The sequence below is a fragment of the Thermobia domestica genome, chromosome 8 (assembly GCF_964235325.1).
Source record: "Thermobia domestica chromosome 8, izTheDome1.hap1.1, whole genome shotgun sequence".
NCBI lineage: Eukaryota > Metazoa > Arthropoda > Insecta > Zygentoma > Lepismatidae > Thermobia > Thermobia domestica.
In genome coordinates, this window is record NC_137461.1 from 251,617,461 (window position 1) to 251,639,453 (window position 21,993).

Consider the following 21,993-nt stretch of genomic DNA (forward strand, 5'->3'; position numbering starts at 1 on the left):
TAGAAAAATCTAATGCTTATCAACAGAGATCTTTATTTACTGTTCAGCTTGAAGCTGGTGAGGAAACATCTACAAGTCTTGATTAAGGGGTGCATTTTTTATAAATAACAACCCGATGTTCTTCACAAATAACTTACTAGAAAAAGTCACGTGAAAATTAACATGGGGGAAACCAACAATTACATATACACCATAAAAAGAAAACAGTATAAGCAGGTTTGCATCACGATTATAAAGCTACTACCAAGGGAGAAACATTGCACGGAGAACAAAGGTCAACCCAGTGTTACCAGTGTGCAGCAAACTGGTCCACAACTTTTATCTGGGTGAAGTTTCACCCATGCTTCCTTTTAAGGGTTAATATACCTAGGTATACAATAATTCCATTTTTGTATAAGTTGTCTATAAATAAAATATTTAAAATTAAATTATACAATTGTTAGTAATCTGTTTCAGATTTCTTGTATAAAATAATGTCTATAAAAATTAAACATGTTTACTATAAACTGGTCAAAAACAAATATTCAAAGGTTTCATCCAACCCCAAATTTAGTTCATCCCATCTTTGCAACACTGTAATCTTGAATTTAAGCATATTTACCACAGAAAATGACGTAACAATGAATGTACATATATTGTTTAATAATATGAAGCACCTTGGAAACAACAGCTATTTTAGATTACAGAATCTTTCAAGGGGGATCAAGATGGTGTCCGACTTGTTAAGTATTGGAGCATTATGTTTTTTAATTATTTCTATTGTAATTTAGAAAACAATTTTACTTTTAGACATAATTTAATTTGTTCCAATCTTTATATTATGTTACATCATTTTTTCTATGTCTGGCTCCTCTAGGCCTCATTTATTTTTACAAAATAGTGTAAAACAAATCTACCTAGAACAGACTAAGTTGTCCATGTTCGGAACGTACCATTTTTACATTTATAATTTTTACCAAAAACACTTAAAACAAAACTAGTGAAGCCATCAACTAGGCCTTAAGGCTGTGTCTTTCTTTAAAAAATAGCCCTCAAGGGAGATAACTGGAATTAGAACTGGAATCTTTCAAGTATCATCAGTAAAACGTTTAGTTGAAAAACCTTTAGAATATAACGATGCTTAAAACGTTGAATATAAATTACCATCATTCTTATTGCAAGTTTTAAAAAAGTAATGAACATGCTGTAACGATTTTAATCACTTCTGAAGTCTATCTTGAATAAATGCAAGCATTCGGCTCTCCCTAAAGTCGAAAGTTCCCAAATGCAAAGATTATTGAGGAATTGACAACATATGTGGATAAGATAATCGACAATGTTTCTCAGCAAGATCCCACACCGATTGAAGTTGCAGTTGCTAGTGAAATTGATATTTTTGTTATGTATTTGATCAAATAAGGAATATTTTTTTTTTATATAAGATTAATTCAAGTTATATCATAGTTCCCATTCCACCTTCCCAATTCAAACCTTGATGATTTGCCATTTTTCACTTTGTCCATGTACTGTACTCGATTTTCTACATATTCTTGGGTTTTAAATGTTTTCAAATTTGTGATATTACGAAATTAGCTGAATTTTTGCAATAACTTAATTGTTTGATTACACTATTGTTTGAAGTTCATGATAGCAGGAAAGGACAGTGCAAACAGGTTCAATTTCTACTACGACTACCACTATAAATGTGCCACCACCATTTCTATCACCAGGTGCGTGAGAGTGTAATTTCTCTATTACTGTCTTGCACGAATTCTAAAGTGCTACTACTAGTTACATCCCACCACCAATTTATCCTAATCACAGGGTAAGTGCTCTTACAATTCAAGTAATATCCTAGGCATATTTTTTTTGAGTTAAATGAGAACGAAGATCTTATACGGAAACAGAAGCTTAAAATCTTACTGCCGCACATCCCCACTCCGACATGTCTCTAGGTCATCGACTCACCGCGGAATAACTAAACCGATCGCCATCAAATTCCGAGTGGTAATTGTCATTGAGAAGGTGGTTTGAATCACTGAAAATCTCACGTTCAGATAACTTCTGAGAGAGTATTTTAAAGAAACCGGGCGGTAAACTTAACATTTTCTAGTAAGAAAAGCAATCTGAGAGGTGGGAAGTACGTATACTTTTAGTTCAAATCGGGTCTAATGATTTCAGGAACGAGAAAGCAACGCGCTTTAACTTTGAAAAAAATTCATTTACAATTGGAATATATTGGGGTTTTACATAAAGACAAACTTTTGATAAACTTGCTCAGCTTAATTCTGCATCACAAATGTGGCATCTAGTTTCTGTTGGCTAAATGTTATAAACAATTCACAGGAAGCAACAACGTAAAAGGATTGAATAAGATTAGACGTAATTCATTTTATAAGTTAAGAAAAAAATCTTTTAACCCTTGTATATTACCGTGAAAAATTTAGCATAGGAGATACCATGGGGTACCTTTGAGATCCCAATTAAAAATAAGTAATTATTGGTGCTTCGTACAGAAATTTTATACAGATACATTTGAAAACAATATTTTATTGCAATGCACTCTAACTCAGATTATTACCTTCCACATCACTGACATCATCGTCATCAAAAATAGGAAAGAAATACTTGATGACCTCGTCATCAGATAACAGGGATAACTATAACCTAGAATAGTCAAGTCATGTCATCTTGGGGTTATGGCCAGAAGTAATGGGCCCTTTGAAACTAGCCACTTTGTTGTTCACAAGCTGTTCAAAAATATAAGCAGTTGCACATTTGGTAAGAAGAAATCAAAAGAAGAAGAAATAATTGATTATTTACATAAGTATTACCTTGGGGTCCTTTTACAACTCCAGTGGTAATCAATCACTTTTTACATGACAGCAAAACAACAGGAAACGATATTTTGCATTCAACATATTAAACATACACTGGGGAAAATATACAAGAACAGACTTTTAGATACTCACGTTCATCTAAGAGATATAGCTACTTCATTAAATATTTCTGGGGTTCCAAAAGGACCCCAAGGTAGTACACAAGGGTTAAATGTTATTGTGAAAATATGACATTATATACAACTTGTAATTTCACATGTTCAAAATAGTTACAGAAAAAAAAGTATTTCATTAAGAAAACGGAACATACAACACGAAACAGAAGTGGAGAAAAAACTGTATTTACGGTATTTTTTGTCTGGCAATCAACCTTTTAATCTCATTGGGTGGTGGGATCTGTGAACACCTGGAACCACTGGTAATTAACTATATTTATTGTAAGGGTTTTCACTACGCAGCCCATCACTTCTTTAAATTTTAATGAATAACTTAAAAACATTAATTAGCTAAATATTACCAAGAAAGTAGAAAATGAGGTAAATGGCAACAAAATGTTATGAAATGAACTAATAACTTTCCAAAATTTTCCTTATAGGTCAGAATTTAGTTGTTGTTGGTTGGAATTTAGCATCCTGCTTTAGCATCGGACCTACAGTTTAAAGTGGAATTCGAACCACCGTAATGTGTTCAAATTTCAAAGCTTGCTCACCAGGATCCCGTGCATGAAAGGCGTACGCACTAACCATTAGACTAACGGAGAAGACGTCAGAAATTTGGTTGCGCATTTTAAGACTCATAATTGTAGAGACTGAAATTTCTACCTTACATGTCAGGTATTAAAAACAATGAGTAATTCGTTTTAATAGTATTTTGTAAGTATTAAATAGCCTACTTCCCAGATTTCTCATATTATTATTATTGAAAAACAGGGAAAAGTGTGTGTGTAGGGGTGGGGGTGGAGGGGAGTGTAGTGAAGACCATCAATGTTAAAAAGTAAAAAAAAAAAAAAGTTTAGAAGAATTTAAAGTAAATAACTTATATGAACAACTGGATATGTTTCGCTTTTCCGTATTCTAAAATAATAAAAATAATAATACAGTAAATATATACAAATATAAAACGTGGAAATGCCAATAGCAAGTTTTTCAATAAGAACACACTGATTATAGTATTCGAAATATTAGAAGCAGTGTGCTTTTTCTTCTTGGGAGTTTCTCTGTTTGCTAGAAGCGACTTTTCTTGAAAAATGATCTGGCATTCTGTTGTTATCACTTGGTCTGGCAATTCTTCATAATGTGATTCAACATGAATACGATATTTTGAACCTTACTTATATTTTCATGTCTTCCAATTTGAAAATAACTGATGTCCGGGAATGGTTAGAAAATATATTTGCTTTCTGTGCTTAATGTTTTGTTATGAACAATCAGTATGTATCTTTTTCAACGAACCGGTTGTGGCACGAAATATATAATTTTAAGCATTTCAAGACTGTTTTAAACGTCAAAAAACAAATCACGTTGACACTAGAACTCCTTAATAATCGTGGTGAAATGACAATGAAAGAAATTATTTATATATTTAGGATACATCACCATCAAGTTTACTTATGACCTCCTGACGTATTTTTAAGTACACAAGCACACTTAATGTAAATAAAATAAAATTAATACATAAATAAAACTTCCCTCACTTTAAGCTCACATCAAGAAGTCACAATACTGTCAGTAAGCACACGTTCTTCAACAATGGAACAGAAGCAAGTCAATTGATTGCTCAGATTGTAAATGAAATATAATCACAAAAGCGTAAAGTACTTTTAAACTTCAAACTTACAAAGGATGCATCAACCTCTTTACAACCAATTCATATAATATCAGTGCACACTGGCTTTAGGTACGTGACACTGGCTTCCCAGTTCTTCGTAAAGTTCGTTCATTAATATACACCGTTTCGGATCATCAGTACTCAGAGTGTCGGATTCCATTCTAAATATATTCTTAGTAAAATAAAGATGTCACCAAGATCGGTGGGGGTGGGATGGGCTCATGACGCTAAGTACGTTACTGACAGTTTACCTGAAACATTTAAACCCCTTAGGAACTAAAATATGTATAATTTATACCAGAAAACCACATTTTAACAAGACTATTTGTGCCACGCAGGGTAAGGGGTGGGTACTGGAAGTCGAACCACTGAATAAGATGAAAATTAGTAATGATTTTTTTAGGGGGAGGGGGAAGGTAGGTCAGTAGGAAGATTTAGGAGATGAATTATGAACCTTGAGGTGTGGGTTAGGACCTGTTAAAATATTGGCAAATATTGAAAGGTACTCCAGTTTAAAAGAAAAGCCAAAATAATAGTGTTCAGTCGTTGCGCTAACCCTGTGTAATCCATTAAAGATTCTAGCTGGCAAGACCCTTTTATAAGTTGGAAAAGTGCCACTTATTATATTATTGTAATAATACAATAACAAAGATTAGAACAATAAACGAATTCCGGTTTTATCATCATCATAGGTATTCTGCCCTTACTGGCAGGTCACTTGCCGCAGCTGAGAAGCTTCCATGCTCCACGGTCCTCCGGAAACCTCTTCGTCTTCACGTATGATCTTTCTGTTTTTATACGAATTACGAAATAATACGGCTAAGGTTTATCACACCAATCAAAAGAAGAAATTTATATGATTGGCCTCTGAAGAAAAATTTAAGCTTTTCAGGAAAATTAAAGACAGGAAAACCCATCAGGGGTCTGATTTTTTTTTTTTTTAAAGAAATTTTCTTTTAGTGAACCGGCAGCATTTTAATTCTCCTCCTTCTAAACTTCTCTTTCCCCGCATCTACATGATTTCGTTGCCCCAGCTTAGGAAAATCTTTCCTTCATAAACAACTTAACATTCAACTTTCACATAATACCAGTATTCCTTAATTATTACTTAAGTTTCCTGCATTTGATCTAAGGTTTCGATTGTTTATTGCAGGTTTCAATATACGGAAAATTATTTAATCAGAGGCATTGACTCCGAGGGTGCTCCGGTGCTCGAGAACCCTACTGATTTTCATAACTCAGCATACTTTGATTTAATGCAGACACATTGCCCCTGCACACCCTTAATATCTGTTGAAGAAGCAAGTACTCTTGTGAGTTCACATGGAAAATATCATGAAAGGAGCAATTCTTGATATGGATCAGAAAAGAAATAAAAAGTTACGAGTCACACAGTAAACTTTTTCGCTCTCACTGCATTAAATGAATCATATCATGCTTAAACACAAACTATTTTCTGAGTAAAACAATATATTCACATTAAAAAACTACATAGGTGTTACAGTTTCGCCAACTAACAGTGATTTCATCAGACACTATCTGTGAATCTATTGATAGTGTCTGATGAAGCCAAAGTGTTACCTGGCGAAACTGTAACACGTATGTAGTTTTTAAATGTGAATATATTGTTTTGCTCAGCAAATAGTTAGTTTGTGTTTAAGTATACACAAAGGAAAGCTTATACTTATGGAAAATATTACATATCATGCTGTAGTTATTATACAGGGAATATGAACAAAATTATAATAGGCGTTTTCTAATAAAATTGTATCGAAGAGAATTCATGCTCAAGAGTAAACTATCCGTTGTGGATATCTTATACAAAATGATTTATGTGGTTTTGTAGGATTGTTAATGAAATATTTATTTATGAAATAAGAACAATCAACGGAACAGTTTTTGAGAAAATCGTCCCTAAAGAACTCACCCCCAAAAGTAAACTACTTCTGGATTTTCCCCAGAGAAATGACTTATACTATATTATTGGGTTGATAATGAATTATTGGTTTATGAAAAAAGAATAACCACAATCGTTAAAGCCTCTTCGATTTTTTTTTTTTTTTAATTTTTATATTTCAGTAAATTACCCTTATATTGAAAGGTAGGAAGAAAATTCGAAAAACTCCTGGAGAATCCCATAAAAATCTTAAGTTTTTGGTCTAGATTCGTTAAACAATAGCTTCTAGTTGAGTACATATCGGGACCATGATACGTGTAAATCCGTTTAAATATCGAGTTCGATTTTTATTCAATATCACCATACTTTCTTCTTTCCTATTGTAGCTCGATAGTAAAACTTTTCCTGAAAGTTAGCAGAAAATTTTTAAATGTTTGTACATTCTTGGGCAACTTCTTCGTTAGTTACTGTTTTTTCCACCTTCCAAATATGGGTCAAAAGTGTATTTTATTGCAATAAGATAATATTAATTTTATTTTACCATAACTTTACTATGTTGAGGTAAGTGTTATGAAATGAAGAAAAATAGGTATTTGCGTTTTTTCCTCCTTTCGAATATACATTTAAAACGTATGGATTTCGTTGAATATAGTAACTTTTTTTTTTTTTTTTATCATAGTAATGTTTTGGAAAATTCCCTTCTTCATCAGAAAACTTATAAATTTGTGAAAATTTCATAGCTTTCCAGAAGTCCCTGACAACTTCGACCATTTTCTGGAGGGAAACCGAATTAATCCTAAGGACGGACGCTGATGCATTTCAAAGGAAACTGAGAGAGAAAAAAGTATGATCTGGATGTCTTAGATCAAAGACAACAATAATTCATCCCGTAGCGATATGTGATACGATTATCGATAAAAAAAACTTCCCGTGTCTTTGAAATGGCACTTCTTTTTCCTACCTCAGAAAGCGCGTTTGAAAGCTGTAAGATTGTAACTTTATTCTTAACATGAACAATAAAGACACACAGAACTCACATCGTGATCTCACTCTCGGCTCAAACCACATCGAAATTTGCTACAGGTCTCTTACTCACACGATCCGACCTCATTTAACTTTTGGAAATTTCCAAATTTTAAAGGTGTTCTTTGACGTCTACATTATGCCAACAGATTATCACCGGAAGAATTATCTTAAATATGAGACAGGTTCCTAACGATATTTAATAAGTGTTAAGAAATGTTCATTTTAACTCCTCATAATATTAAATTAACAAGGCTGTGGAAAAGCGATAAATCTACATCAATCTAGAAACAACTTTGCGCAGTAACAGATTTACATATCAAAGAACAGAAGAAGAAGCGAAAAGATTTAACAACACTATCAAACCTTTTAATAACTCTCGTCCCTCTACTTCCCGTGCCAATTTTCGAAAATGAATGTGTAATATCAAGAGATCATCTGCATTCTTGTGCAAGTTTATCAGAAACGAAGTAGAACTCATGCTTATTTCGTGTAGACACTAGCAAAACAATGTCGTGAATAAGTGCAGACATACAAGCGTATTTTATGATACTTTGTCATCGAAAGAATATATAAATAGCAACTCCACCGACAACAAATACACCACCTATAGTGCACACCGAAAGCATTGCGAAACAAAGACATTTTAAAAAAGCACATTCACTATGTTCTCAATAGAACTGTGCAGATTGCAAAGAATCGTCTTAACTTCATGCTTGTAGAAGGCAAATAATAAGCCCGACTTCAGGACAAAGTCTGAGATAGACATGTTCGGCAGAAGATTCAAGGCCTTCTTTGATTGGATAACTTACCTTTCTATCAGGAATGTGTCTGGCCATTTAAATTTCTTCCGCTGTGATGAGTGTATTCCATGACTGTGAGACAAATGACCATATATTAAACAGCAAACCCTTTCTTTTTCAGTTATATTATTAAAGGCAGCCTTTCTCAAACTATACTCCGTATGATATAGGGTCCATGCCGAATATTGTTTAGTGACACGAAAATGCCATGATATTATGCAAATAGTGGCTAATATGCCAAAATAGAAGAAATGTGAATATACTCTATAATTATTTCCACAATTTTGATTCGTAAAAGTAGGTAGATGCAAGATACAAAGGTAGTATTTTATTTACTGAAATTGAACACAATAGATGTTGTAAATAAATAAATAAATAATTAAAAAAAAACAGTGCTCATCTTTCATGATATATATAGCCTATTTACAATTTAACTTTTAAATCGTGTATGGCACTCAGCATAAATATCTAGATTGTTTGTGCTTTTACATGTGTATATATACATATATACTATATACATATATTATATATAACTCGAAAGCAGTTCGTTGCAGTCTAATATATTATTAAACCTTTTAGGATTTTCGCTTTTTGAGGTAAATTTTAGGCTTTCACTCAAGCAGCTACTGCTTTCTTACTGTTCATCGTAGGATCATGGTTTATACCTCGTTTCTTTCAGGACAGAGCATTCTTTCCAACGGTACCACTCGCTTGTCCGTATTATGTACCAGGAACGGGAAAATCGGGAGAAACCGTGAGATTTTTCGAAAAAAAAAAAATTGCGCTCCTCTGGCCCAGGCCGGGGTTCACGTAGGGATCTGACTTTAAAAAAAAAATACGTTGTTATGTACATAATACGTGTGTAAAATTCAATCTCATATCTTGAAAACTAAGGTTGGGAGAAATTTTTGAAAATCTGAAGGTGGCCCATGTTTTTTATATCGGATTTGTTTTAATTCCCGCCGAAACACTTTGTCCCTCTGGCCCAGGTATGGATTCACACAGAGATCTGATTTTTTATTTTTTTTAAAAAAAAAGGTTGTCATGTATATAATACGTGTGCAAAATTTCAATCTTGTATCTTGAAAACAAAAGGCGGAAAAAATGTTGAAAATCTGAATTTAAGCCCTATATAGATATATATACATATATAATAAAAAAATACTGCGTCATTACTATTTGTCCTAGAGTCATGGCTCAAACGTCATTTTCTTCAGTATAACAACCCCTTTCCAGCGGTACCACTCATATGTCTGTATCATACATCTGAACCGGAAAAATCGGGAAAAACCGGATTTTTTTGAAAAAATCACCCCCTCGGAATATTTTCACCCCTCGGGCCCTACCCCGGTTTTATGTAGGGATCTAAAAAAATTGATAAATATCCAAAGGTACACACAATCCGTATGCAAAGTTTTAACCTGATATCTTGAAAACTAAAGGCGTGAAACTATTTTGAAATTTGCTTTAAGAAAAAAAAGTCACGCCCCTCCGCCCCCACTTGGCGCCGCGAAGTTGATCATCCGGTTTCACTTTCACATCTGAGGTGTTCTTTGCTCCATCCTTGATTTGATCAATAATAATAATAAAAAAAATGCTTAAATACCTGTTATAGAACCTAAATAAGTGGTCAAACACGATACTAAGCCATGGTATTAAATATACCATAAATCCTAAAACGGTTAAGTATTTTGTACAACAATATCATGTCACGTCAAGAATCTTCTTTGCTTAAGGGATATGTATATGTAATTTCGACATTCATACCTTAGTGAATTAAAATTTTCAGTTCTAGAATAACTATTAGTTTGTTTGTAAAAATAGGTCTCTTACAAATTTGGAATGGGTATTTCGTATTTTTAGTAAATTTGGTTTTAGTGTCCAGGTTCCGTACAAAAGTTGTATATTCAAGTTTTGCGTATGAAAGAGCAAAACCCATTGACAAAACTGATTGAAAGTGACTTTTTATTTCACTCTTTCAGGTGCTGTTACACTAATTGTTTACGAGCGGCTACTGCACAGGGCAAGGAATAATGCTCCTTGGTTCATGAAGGCCAGATCAGAGCTAATATTTTTTCGGACAACTTAGAAGTATTGAAACGAAGGATGTAGGAATGTATGGACGAGCGTATCAAACCGAATTTAGAATGTATGTGACAAAGAAAGAAAGATAGAAAAAAAAGAAGCCTTCCGTATAAAAATGCCTCTATTGCCTGTTATCACAAATGCCTTGATTGCATATTCTATTGATAATTATGGAATATCCTTTATTTCAATAAAATTTCTATTGATAATTGTGGAATATGCTTTATTTTAATAAAATTTCTATTAATAATTATGAAATATCCTTTATTTTAATAAAATTTATATTAATAATTATGAAATATCCTTTATTTTAATAAAATTTCTATCGATAATTATGGAACATCCTTTATTTAAATGAAATTTCTATCGATAATTATGGAATATCCTTTATTTTAATAAAATTTCTATCGATAATTATGGAATATTCTTTATTTTAATAAAATTTCTATTGGTAATTATGGAACACAAATTATTTAAATAGAATTTTTGAGATTTTACTGGAAGAGAATATCTCTAATCTTCATACAGGTTACAAATACTTTATGTATATATTGGGAATAGATAAGTGTTCTCCCACTTTATCATTCTTTTGCATGTATCACCATTGTCTTTAGACTAGAAAGCTAACTGCTGGACGTAAATAGATTGATTTTTTCTCCTCTCGGATGAGTGCTCCAATTTATGCGAGAACTACGACTTCAATGTGTAGCTTTTCTACCTCATTAATCTTTTGTATGATACTTTAAATCACATTGACGAACATATCTTGGTCACTATGATAGTGACATGTTGGAAGCAATGTGTCCCCCTTTTCGTAACACATATGTGTTACACATTATACATGGTGCAAATTACTGAGGAAGGTGAGTGAAATTTTCCCCGTAAATCACATTTTAATACCCTGCCTAAAGAAACTAACTGAATCATTCCTGCTTGTTTTTTCCACCCTAAACCATGTTCAGTAATAAAAAAGTGTAAGTATACTATAAAAATGCCACTGCTTTTTGTTCTTATACGTATATATACAACGTAAGATACTATACTCAAACGCGGTTTGGAAAGGTTAGGTGTGGGCATCTCAGATAATATATAGTTATTTTAGACATTGTTACTAAATTTATTAATTTAATAAATTTCTTGTTTATTACGATTGTCAGATAAACGTATTTGTGTTTGTGTGTCGGGTAGGTGATGGAGAGGAGGGGAGGGAGGGCATTGTCTTATTTTGAATTACTGCATCTTCAGACTTTTCAGTCCTGTTGGACCTCATTTTATCCTCCCAATATCAGCAACCTAATTCGCGCATTGATTATAGTTAACATATTTTTAGCTCCATGCTCGAAAATGTTTTGCAATATTTCATATGACAAATTGGCACAGTTTTACGAAAAAAAAAGTATACAATTATAAGGAAAAATATGTTTTTGAACACATAAAGTTTAAATTGTGGCTATTGCCTAACATGGTCGTTATTAACGGACAAAGGGGACGCATTTCCTTGAAGAAAATGAAATGTAGTTTCTGTCCAATTTAACAAAAGTTGTATCTTGTACATTTAGAAACAACTAAACGCTGTTTTGTTGTCGTCTGCCTCCTCTAAGTCTTCTACTTTATATTTTCGAAAGAAAAATTATCATAAATTGTTTATTTGTTAAATTGCAGTCAACTTAGGTATACGGACGTTCTCGTAAAACATCAATTTGGTTTGCCATTACCTTAATCAAGGAAAAATTTCGAAATTTGCCTAGTACGACTGAGGGAAAGTTTAATTGAAACCTTAATTTTCATAACAATATAATGTCGGTAGTGAAAGATCGATTGTTTGTATCATCCTAACGTTCCACACTGTATCTAGATATATGACACTAAAGATTGATTTCACAGATGGAATATATTGCTTACTATTATTATTATTTTAGTTAACTGAAATTTTAAATGATGTTACGTATTTCGTGTCCAAAATGAGTTATTAATGTTTCAGGGAAGAGGGAAGTCAGTAATATTATTGTCCACGACTACCATCTTCGGATGCCCTGTCTAAAGATGTTATGGACGGAAAAATCTGCCATGGCCTTGATCAAGGAATTTACTTAAAATCGAACACGACAGATGCAAGTTTCATCAAGTAACTGGTCATAGTCTTGGTTAGGCCTTCTTATGTTTCACATATAAATGTTACTAGTTATATTAAGAACAATTAATGAAGGTTCACAAATCGTATTTTAATATTCTAGGCTATTTTTGTATTACTTGTATAGACACTTTATCTTTCACTTTTCTTTTGGAGTAAACTAAGTTTGAGAAAGGCTGCATTCAAGGAAGTTTATTATGAGTTTCGTTGTTAATGTTACGCAAGAAAACAACAACAAAATAATAATAATAATAATAATAATAATAATAATAATAATAATAATAATAATAATAATAATAATAATAATAATAATAATAATAATAATAATAATAAAGTAAAAAATAAAATAAAATAAAATAAAAAATAAATAAACAAACAAACAAAAGAGTTATGAAACATAATTTGGACTGATTTTTCATAATATAAACGAAAAATAAGATACTAATGAGAAGAAAATATAACTTTGGTAAGACCAAAGTTCGGAGATGTACTGTAAAAAAAAAAAAAACTTTAAAAGAAATAATAATAATTATTATTACGTTGTAAACAGAAAGTTATTAATTTAGATTTTAGTATTTCAACATTCTTTAAAAGTGAAGTAGTAAGTAAGTGAAATTTGCGCCATTTTCTTTTCCTTTTTTCTCAAGATAAATGTAGAACACAATATGAAAATTTGGACAACATAGTGCCCAGAAAACATGGCAACAAAATGGAAAAGAATGTATAAAAAATTGGACATGTTTCTTCAGCTTACATATACGACATGACAATTACATGACGCAGCAACATCTTCATGACATATATTTCAGCTGAAAATAATATAACCTAATCCATTAGCAGTTGATTTTATGGTACTCCTCATGTTCTAGGCAGCCTTATTATCATATTACATTTTTTTGTTTTACACTTACTTTGAAAAAAAATTGCACGAATTTCATTGAGAATTGTTCTTAACATTTTTAGAAAACAGAATTCTATTTATATGCTCTCATTAATTAGAATCATGTCCTATACAACAAAAATGTCTTTTATGGTACCTTGTTGTGCTAGCAATAAAATTCGTTTAACAAATAAACATTTTCGTGAGCGAAATTCTGTTGTAGCAATTTCACTCTCCTAATTTTTACATAAATATACAACGCTGTCTCATTTAAAATAAAAAGAAAATGATTCAGTATGCAATAAATTTAAGTGTCATTAAATAGAGTTATTGTTAGAACCTTACTAATAACTTAAAGCAACTATATTTGAATGTACATACCTCCTCTGTAGCAACCTTAGAAATGATCTGCCATCCATTTGAGGCGGCACGTCAATACCGGCAATATCCAGAAATGTTGGTGCGAGGTCAATGTTGAGCACAATATCATCCACACTAGAAAAATAAATAAATAGACGGAAATCACAAACTGGGAGTAATTTGAAATCAAGACAATGAAAAAAGTTAGCTAAATACTTTTTTCTATGTTATCAAATGTAAAACTTAAGGAAGAACATAACAATAAGAATAATTACTTATCTTTATTCAACAGACGAGGCTGTTTCTCTTGATAGAACTTCTAACAGAAAATAAAACTTCTGTAACATTTTTTTAAAGCGGTTCTTACTGTGTTAATTCCAAGACGCATAGACAGATATGAATTTAAAATATACTGGTTCCTAATTTATTGACATTTTTGTTTTAGTACTAATTCATTATTCGTTTATTCTTAATTATTCGCCGCTTTAATAGCAAAGCAATAGGAGGAAAATGTAGAGTGAAACCCGCATATCTCACGGCAATAAATCTTCAACAAAAGTGCAAACTAACCGACTACATTTTCTTTAGAGCTCCTTCGTGGCTAAGCGGTTAGCATAAGTTCATAGCTCCATTACTGTGGGACCTATCTTAATGGGGTCAAGATATTACTGAAGAACTGGTATGTGAACTATCCAAATAACTACGAAACTATGCACTTCCGACCACAGGTCCATATGAACTTTTTTTCTTATTTTGATGTGAGGAATCTATTCTCAAAATACTGTGACAAATTTTTGAAACACCCTGTATATCGCCTGTGCTTTCTTTACTTACACTTTTGTTGATAACGGAAGTTACAATGTTACTTGACTCTTCTATTACTTCCACTATATTAAATTTATGTCAGAAAAGAATAAAAGAACTTTCCTTTTACAAGGTTTATGATGGTTAATCTTGCAAGAAAGAATTAGAAGAGACAAAGAATGTTTGCTATAATCACTTCTACACAAAGAATATAGAAGTTCTGAGAAGAAAGAAGTACTTGTATTCTTTTGAACATGATTCCACGGTACCAATGACAATGACCCTTTTAGGTCTTACTGTTATTTTAACCTTATTAGAAAAAGTTGTAGGCTAAGCAAAAATACAGAATAAAGCTTCAAAAAATCTCAAAAAATAAGGCCGTACAACAATTATCAACTAACTCACACTGTCCCAGGTTCAATGTTTGGTCCTCGCATGAGAAGCGGAACTCGAACATCAAACTCAAAAGGAAAAGACTTTCCTTTGACCAGCCCAAATTGTCCCAAATGATATCCATTGTCTGAAGTATATGCTATGTAAGTATTGTCTAATTCTCCCAACGCTTTGAGCTCATAATATATCTGTAAGAAATAGAGAAAAAAATGTACATAATTACTTCGATAATACAAAAATATTACATGTTAACATTTTGAAGATGTCTACAAATATATACCACTGATTAGAAATTAAATTAAATCTTTAGTTAATAACGTCTTACAATTCTGTTCTTAAACCAAACAAGACGGATGATTGCAAAAGAATAACTATGGAAGAACTGTAGAACAAGATAATTGGAGGAAAAGGGAGAACCCACGGATATGTTTTCCCACAACCTCATGTGCCCAGCGATCAAACCAAGGTCTCTCGTAATAATAATAATAATAATAATAATAATAATAATAATAATAATAATAATAATAATAATAATAATAATAATAATAATAATAATAGACCTACCTTTTCTACAGCAATATCTACACTTTGAAGAGTCTGAAGTCGTTTCGTCATCAAAATATCAGTGAATTTTTTGTGAATAGGTTCCATCCGATCTGTCACTTGCAAAATCCACTGTTTGTCTGGATTGGGCGCAAAGTCATACGCTGGCGTGCTAGAATAAACACATAAATTAAATTTCGAAACGCAAATTAAATAAAATTACATTTCTCGCTCCCTCAAATACTAACATACAATAAATAAATGAAACTTCATTACCTAACTTCTATTACGTATGTAAACGTTAAACATATTTCCGCTATATAAGTCAGAAGATTAGAACTACACACTTCTTCCATAAGCTTCATCACATATCAATCGTTAAATTAGAAATACTTAAGAACAACTGTAAAATCTTGTACAGATTTCTCAAAAGACTGAAGCTGTAAACCCACGCACTAACTGCAAGTAAACTAGCAAAAGGAATCACACATGTTCAGTTATGTTCACTGCTAAAACGGAATATATAAATGTTCAGTTATGCTCAAGTTCGGTAATTGAGTGGGCCAGTGGAAATGTTCAACTTCATCTCGTACTGGTTTCCAAATAGCAGCGACGGAACAATTGAAGGTGTTTTGTGTTGTCAAGTATTCGAAAAGATAATGTGCAATCCAATTTTCGGCGACACTTTGGAGGTTGCTTCACCAGACAAGATTTCATAGGAGGAGGAGGATTCGTAGGATTCAACAAGATGACGCTCTTCCTCATTATCGCCGAAAGGTTAGATGGTATGTCAATGAACATCCTCAGAACGCTGAATAGGTCACATTCGTCGTAACGTTGGAGTGATGCTAAGATGCTCCCTGGTCCAGAGGCACGCTATCGTTCGTGTTCCACCGTTGCCTCTAGTTTGGTGAAGCTACGACAACGAATCATTGAAGCCACAGAAGACCTACTGAGTTGAGTAAGGAAAGAAATGGACTATCAACCAGATATGTTTGGCCTCGATAGATGCACACATTGAGTCTTTGTAAAGTAAACTAAAAACTTGGATATATCATACGTGGCTAATATGAACATGTTACTTTTGTTGTAGAAAGTATACTCATATAACTTAACAATGAAAAAGTGTATATCCTTTTCCGGGTATCCTGTTCAAAAAAAGTTAATGCTCAAAGTTTTAAATAATAATAATAAAATGTTTTAAAGCAGAGAAAAGGATGGATTTGTGCAAACTTTTGTTAAAAATATTTTCACTTGAAAGATAATAATGTTAGCATTTTTAAAAATTTACTACATAGTTACAAACGCAAACGAAACCAAATATTTTTCTTCTGTGCAAATACATAGTTAATTTCTGTTAGATGCGGAAGTACTTCGCTCCAGTAAACAGTAATATGCAATATTATATATATATATACATATCCAAAAACGAGACACTGATAAAATACCTATTTTATAGGAACTATTGAAACACTCCATAAAAAAGCATGGATTTTGAGAAAAGTTCAGATCAGGAGTATTGAAAGGCTGGTGTCTCGATCACACATCTATTGCACTAGTGAGATGTTCGAAAGTAGCTGCAGTGAAAGGCTGATTGTTACGTGATTCTGTTGACTGTCAGAATAAGACAATAGATGGTGAAATTTTCATATTCATTGACTATAAATTTAGTTATTCTATGTTTTGTGAATTAATATAAATATATATCAGATTCCCTTAAATATGGATCGCGTTGAGTCTTATACTCTTCGCACACATATCTACACTCTTCAAAGAATTTTCAGAAAGCTAGTTTAATTAGTTAGGTACGTGTCATCAGTGAATTTGTTATATGAGTGGAAGGTAAGTGTGTATAATTTTGAAGTTGATTTACAGTTTCTTGACAGACACAAGAGGCATTGGATGGCAAAGTGACGTAACTTTTTTTTTTTTTTAAATGAGATTAAGTCATTTCCGTGAACTTGAAACCATAACCTGTTGGATGGCAAAATTGTGTATCTCAGAGATAAAAAAGACCAGGCCATAGGCCAAAAGATGGCAGAACAAAGAACCGATTTTGTCTGCTTTTTTAATATCTATTTTAATAAAAAGTCTCAACATCTCAAAACTGATTTACGCCACTTTGCCATTACATGCCTCACATATTATTTTGCATTGTCTAACAAGGAGAAGACAGACTTTGGTAAGTGAACTTCGGGGCCATTTTTTGCGAGATGGTAGTGCACATTTAAAGAGTCAAAATTACAAACTGCGAGAGCGCAATGATCAAAAATAACGGAGAAAAACCGTCTTCTACAGTCTTCAAAAAGTTTTCTACTCGACACATTTATCGTACGACGCGCCACTTTATGAAGTGCCAGCTTAGCAGAGTGAGGAAAATATCCGACTCCTGTGCAAAGGATTCCGGATTCGATTCCTGTATAACTTTTTTGTTTTTTGCTTCACGCAATAGAGACTTTAATTGTAACTATAAACAAAATAGGGTGAGCACAGAAACAGTACCTGATTTTAAAGTGCCATATAATTAACATTTAATTGAATATTTACATGAAATTTTGTACAGAGCTCAGTAAACTCGAAGTATTTTCCCATCTATCTTTTCAGAATCCTAGTTCTGACCAGGGCAGCTAGAGGGCAGTAACATCGAAAATGGCGTTCACCCCACAGCAACGAAGCTGGCGCGTTTTACAATTTGCAAAAACAAGCAGTTTTATGAGAGTGCAGCGTGATTTCAAACGACAATTTAATGCTGATCCACCCACATACAAATCCATTGTGAAGTGGCATAGAACTTTTATTGAGACGGGGTGCATTTGTGATCAAAGAAAAGGACATTCAGGGCGACGTCCAGTCTCCGAGGAAACTGTGGAGCGCGTAAAAGTAGCCTTCGTACACAGCCCACAGAAGTCTACACGTAAAGCTAGCAGACAGTTGCAGATGCCACAAACAACAGTAAGCAAGATCTTACGCAAGCGTTTGCGGTGTTACCCGTACCGATTGCAGTTGGTTCAGAAGTTATACCCAATGATCAAGTCAGAAGTTATACCCATATGAGTCAATGATCAAGTTCTTTGCAAGTGGCCTCCAAGCTCACCTGACCTCACTGTTTGTGACTTCTTTCTGTGGGGATTTGTGAAGGACAAAGTGTATGCACCTCCACTACCTGCTATAACCTTCCCCTTCATTCCCCTTGCAATTCGCACACTGTCAAACAGATGTAGATACGAAGCGTCAAGAACATTTATTACACAACGACTGCGGTAACAATAGTATTTACGGAATAGATTAGATTGTGTTCCTAGTTAACATTGAACATTGAAAGATTTTACAAGTGATTGAAAATTTCTATTGTTTTAATTCATTATAAGCATATGATGAATTAATATTTTACTTATAGTTCCAAATGCCTACTTTATTGGATGAAGCAAAAAAAAAAAAAAAAAAACGATTTACTCGAACGGGAATCGACTCCGGGACCCTTTGCACTTGAGACGCAGATTCTTCTCACTCTGTCACGCCGTCACTTGATAAATTTGTGCATCGTACGATATGTGCCGGAGTAGAAAACTTTAAGACTGTTTTTCTCCGTTATTTTTGGCCATTGCGTTCTCTCCCAGTTTGTAATATTAACTCTTTAAAAGTTTGTAATATTAACTTTTAAATGTGCACTACCACCTCGCAAAAAATGGCCCCGAAGTTCACTTACCAAAGTTTGCCTTCTCCTTGTAAGTCTTGTAATACTTGTATGCATATTTAAATAATTGTAATAATAGTTTGTAATAATATATGTAGTTAATATTGCAGTGAATCTCAACCTATGATCACGACCCATTGGTGACTCCTGATGGAATTTTTGGTGGGTCACGAACGTATCAGACCAAAATGGTAAATTAAGGTTAACAATTTCAGTGTGTGTAAAGAAATGAATTTTCTGATATTTCGGATCACTCTTGACTATAACACTGGGTGAAACAAGAAGAAATTCTTAGATTCAGTTGAAAGAAAATTTCTACGATTATAAGTATGAGTATTTTCCTTATACTTCTGGGGAAAAACTGAAAAAGGTTGGAAAATCGTGCTGAAATTATTGCAAAGCATCCATTAGTTTAGGAGAATCGCAAGCATATAAAAAATTGAGATTCTGGCGGGAATAAATTCTTCAAAGGCATCCTGGGTTGCCTTAATCGTTGAAGACATGTTCGTTCAGAAACATGTCCAGATGCTCGAAAAGGTGGAAGTCAGTGGGCGAACATGGTCGATAGGGCAGAGTTTCTTATTACAATGCATGTAACATTTGTTGTATCAATTATTTATATTGTTGTCGTGCAGTAGCGTATTTAAGGGGGGCTTCCGGGCTTAAGCCCCCCGAAATGTTATTTACTATATTAAAGTAAATGAAATATCGTGCAGAATTTTCACATTTCCAGGACTAAAGTTAGCATCCCCCTCCGAAATAAAACTGTAAATGCGCCACCATTCTCGTGTAACATAAAATGGCATCATATTCCCTTCTAATCACCTACCCACAACCCACTCAAAGACTTCGCGTCTGCGAAATATTTAATTTTCAAATGTGAAAGTGGGCTCCGCGCTCCTCTCTATATTGTAAAGTTATTAACAATCTATGTTTATCGTCTAATATCGCACCAAATGAACGGAATTTACCAATCTCGCCGTCGAATTTCAACCGATTGAGTCCATTATTAACTTTAAATGATCAATTAGTAAACAACACATTAACAATTAATGCTTGCCGTTATCGAAAGTTACCTGTATTTATTTCAGTTTGTACATGGTAGGAGTAACCAGTTTTATATACTTAATTATTTTCCAATTTAAATTATAGAACTTACTGGTGTGAAGTAACATTGAAGAACATATCACTGAACTGAGGAGCGGAATCCTCGGGACCATGAGGAGAAGGAAAACTTAATACTAACATCACAGGTTTCTTGGAGAAATACTGTTTAGATTGCCTGAGAAAGGCTATAGAGTCATTCGCAATGAGATCTGGGTAATAATCCTGCAAAATAACAGAAACAACATAACACTATGAAATACATGTATATATTACATTACATGATACATCGCTTCTAAACACTGAAATTACTACTTTCGCTAAATACGCCTATAGTCTAATTTACAGATGAATATCAAAATAATAGAAAGACCTGGTGTTGCAAACACATCATATGTCTGGGCTGGCAACGGTGAGGCGAAAACCGCAGCGTCGGTATGTTAGGACAAATTCAGTACTACATGAGGAGCAGTAGAACATCAGTGTGCAGTGAAGTGAGCAGATAAAGATAATGTAAACTGAGCAACCTCTCTGATTTTTTTTAAAAAAAGTAATCATTGGTGCTCGGTTATGGGATGTAGACGTGGCAAGTATGTTAGGTGCGTTGCGAGGGATAGTGTCCAAGAGGATGACGCCCTACAAAATTCACAGCAAAATCACTTCTGCGAAGAGGAACACTGGTTGGAAGAAAATCTCAGTGATAGATTCTTCCAAGCATTAAAGCGAATTCATACTCAAAACCGCGATGCGACTGCAGCGCAAGTGACGGTGGAACTCAAATAGTACCTCCCACAGCCTGTGTCGACAATCATAGTCCGCTGCGAATTACATGACATGGACATGCGAAGTCGAGTTGCACGGAGAAAACAGTTGATAAGTGACCACCCGTTTTACCACGACACCAATGGTGCCGCGAACATGCAACATAATGACTGGAAACGTGTGATAAGCTGGGATAAGTATCATTCATCTTATTTCAAACCACGGGCCGTGTTTATGTGTGATGGACGCAGAAAAAACCGTATGATATGTAGTGCCTGCTCCCAACCGTGGAAGTAGTTCTGTGAGGAAGTGAGCTGCTGTACTGAGACTTACCGGACGCTTTACTGTTTATGATTATGTCGCCATTTTAGAGGACCATATGCATCCTAATGGAACATATACTTCCGAGCAATGACACTGCGCCCATTCACACAGCAGGAACTGTTCTGGTGTGGTTTGAGAAATATCGGAATGAAGTTCAACACCTCCCCTGGCCCGCACTAATCTCCGGAACTAAATACAATTGAATATTTGTGGTCTGTTTTGTAGAGACGAATCCGCCACAAATTCCCGCTTCTATCCTCTCACGTAAGAGCTCCTCTTGTCTGAACGGTTAGCACATGCTCCTTTGGCGTGGGAGATAAGGATTCGATTCCCGGTGGCAGCTCATGTGGTTCGGATTTCACATGCTCACGTCTCATATAGCTTCGCTGCTGAAAGGGACGCTAAACTAAAAATTAAATCAAACTACACATGAAATGGGTAATATTTCATTCACGACTTCTATGACTCCATTATATGTCGCATCAGAGCTGTTCTGTGAGCGAATCGTGATCTAACGCCATACTATTCTGGTAAGCTGTACTTT

The 21,993-nt window shown here is 33.7% G+C and overlaps 1 protein-coding gene and 1 long non-coding RNA gene across 6 annotated transcripts in view; one reads left to right on the top strand and one right to left on the bottom strand.

Annotated features, from left to right (window-relative positions):
• Positions 1-21,993, bottom strand: part of LOC145693538 (extracellular sulfatase SULF-1 homolog) — a 130,234-nt gene that overhangs the window by 48,968 nt on the left and 59,273 nt on the right. For 3 of the 5 annotated variants that reach the window (XM_081769618.1, XM_081769621.1, XM_081769617.1), the window contains exons 4-8: positions 20,419-20,588; positions 15,587-15,737; positions 15,035-15,210; positions 13,847-13,960; positions 8,379-8,441 (exon numbers count right to left, since the gene is read on the bottom strand). In XM_081769618.1, the coding sequence (XP_081625744.1) occupies positions 8,379-8,441; positions 13,847-13,960; positions 15,035-15,210; positions 15,587-15,737; positions 20,419-20,588 (674 nt within the window). The remainder of the gene's footprint in view (positions 1-8,378; positions 8,442-13,846; positions 13,961-15,034; positions 15,211-15,586; positions 15,738-20,418; positions 20,589-21,993) is intronic. The other 2 variants (XM_081769620.1, XM_081769619.1) reach the window with 1 other exon arrangement.
• On the top strand, positions 576-10,593 carry LOC145693539 (uncharacterized). The gene is made up of 3 exons (XR_014132805.1): positions 576-721; positions 3,415-3,652; positions 10,352-10,593. It is a non-coding gene; the product is annotated as an uncharacterized LOC145693539 (long non-coding RNA).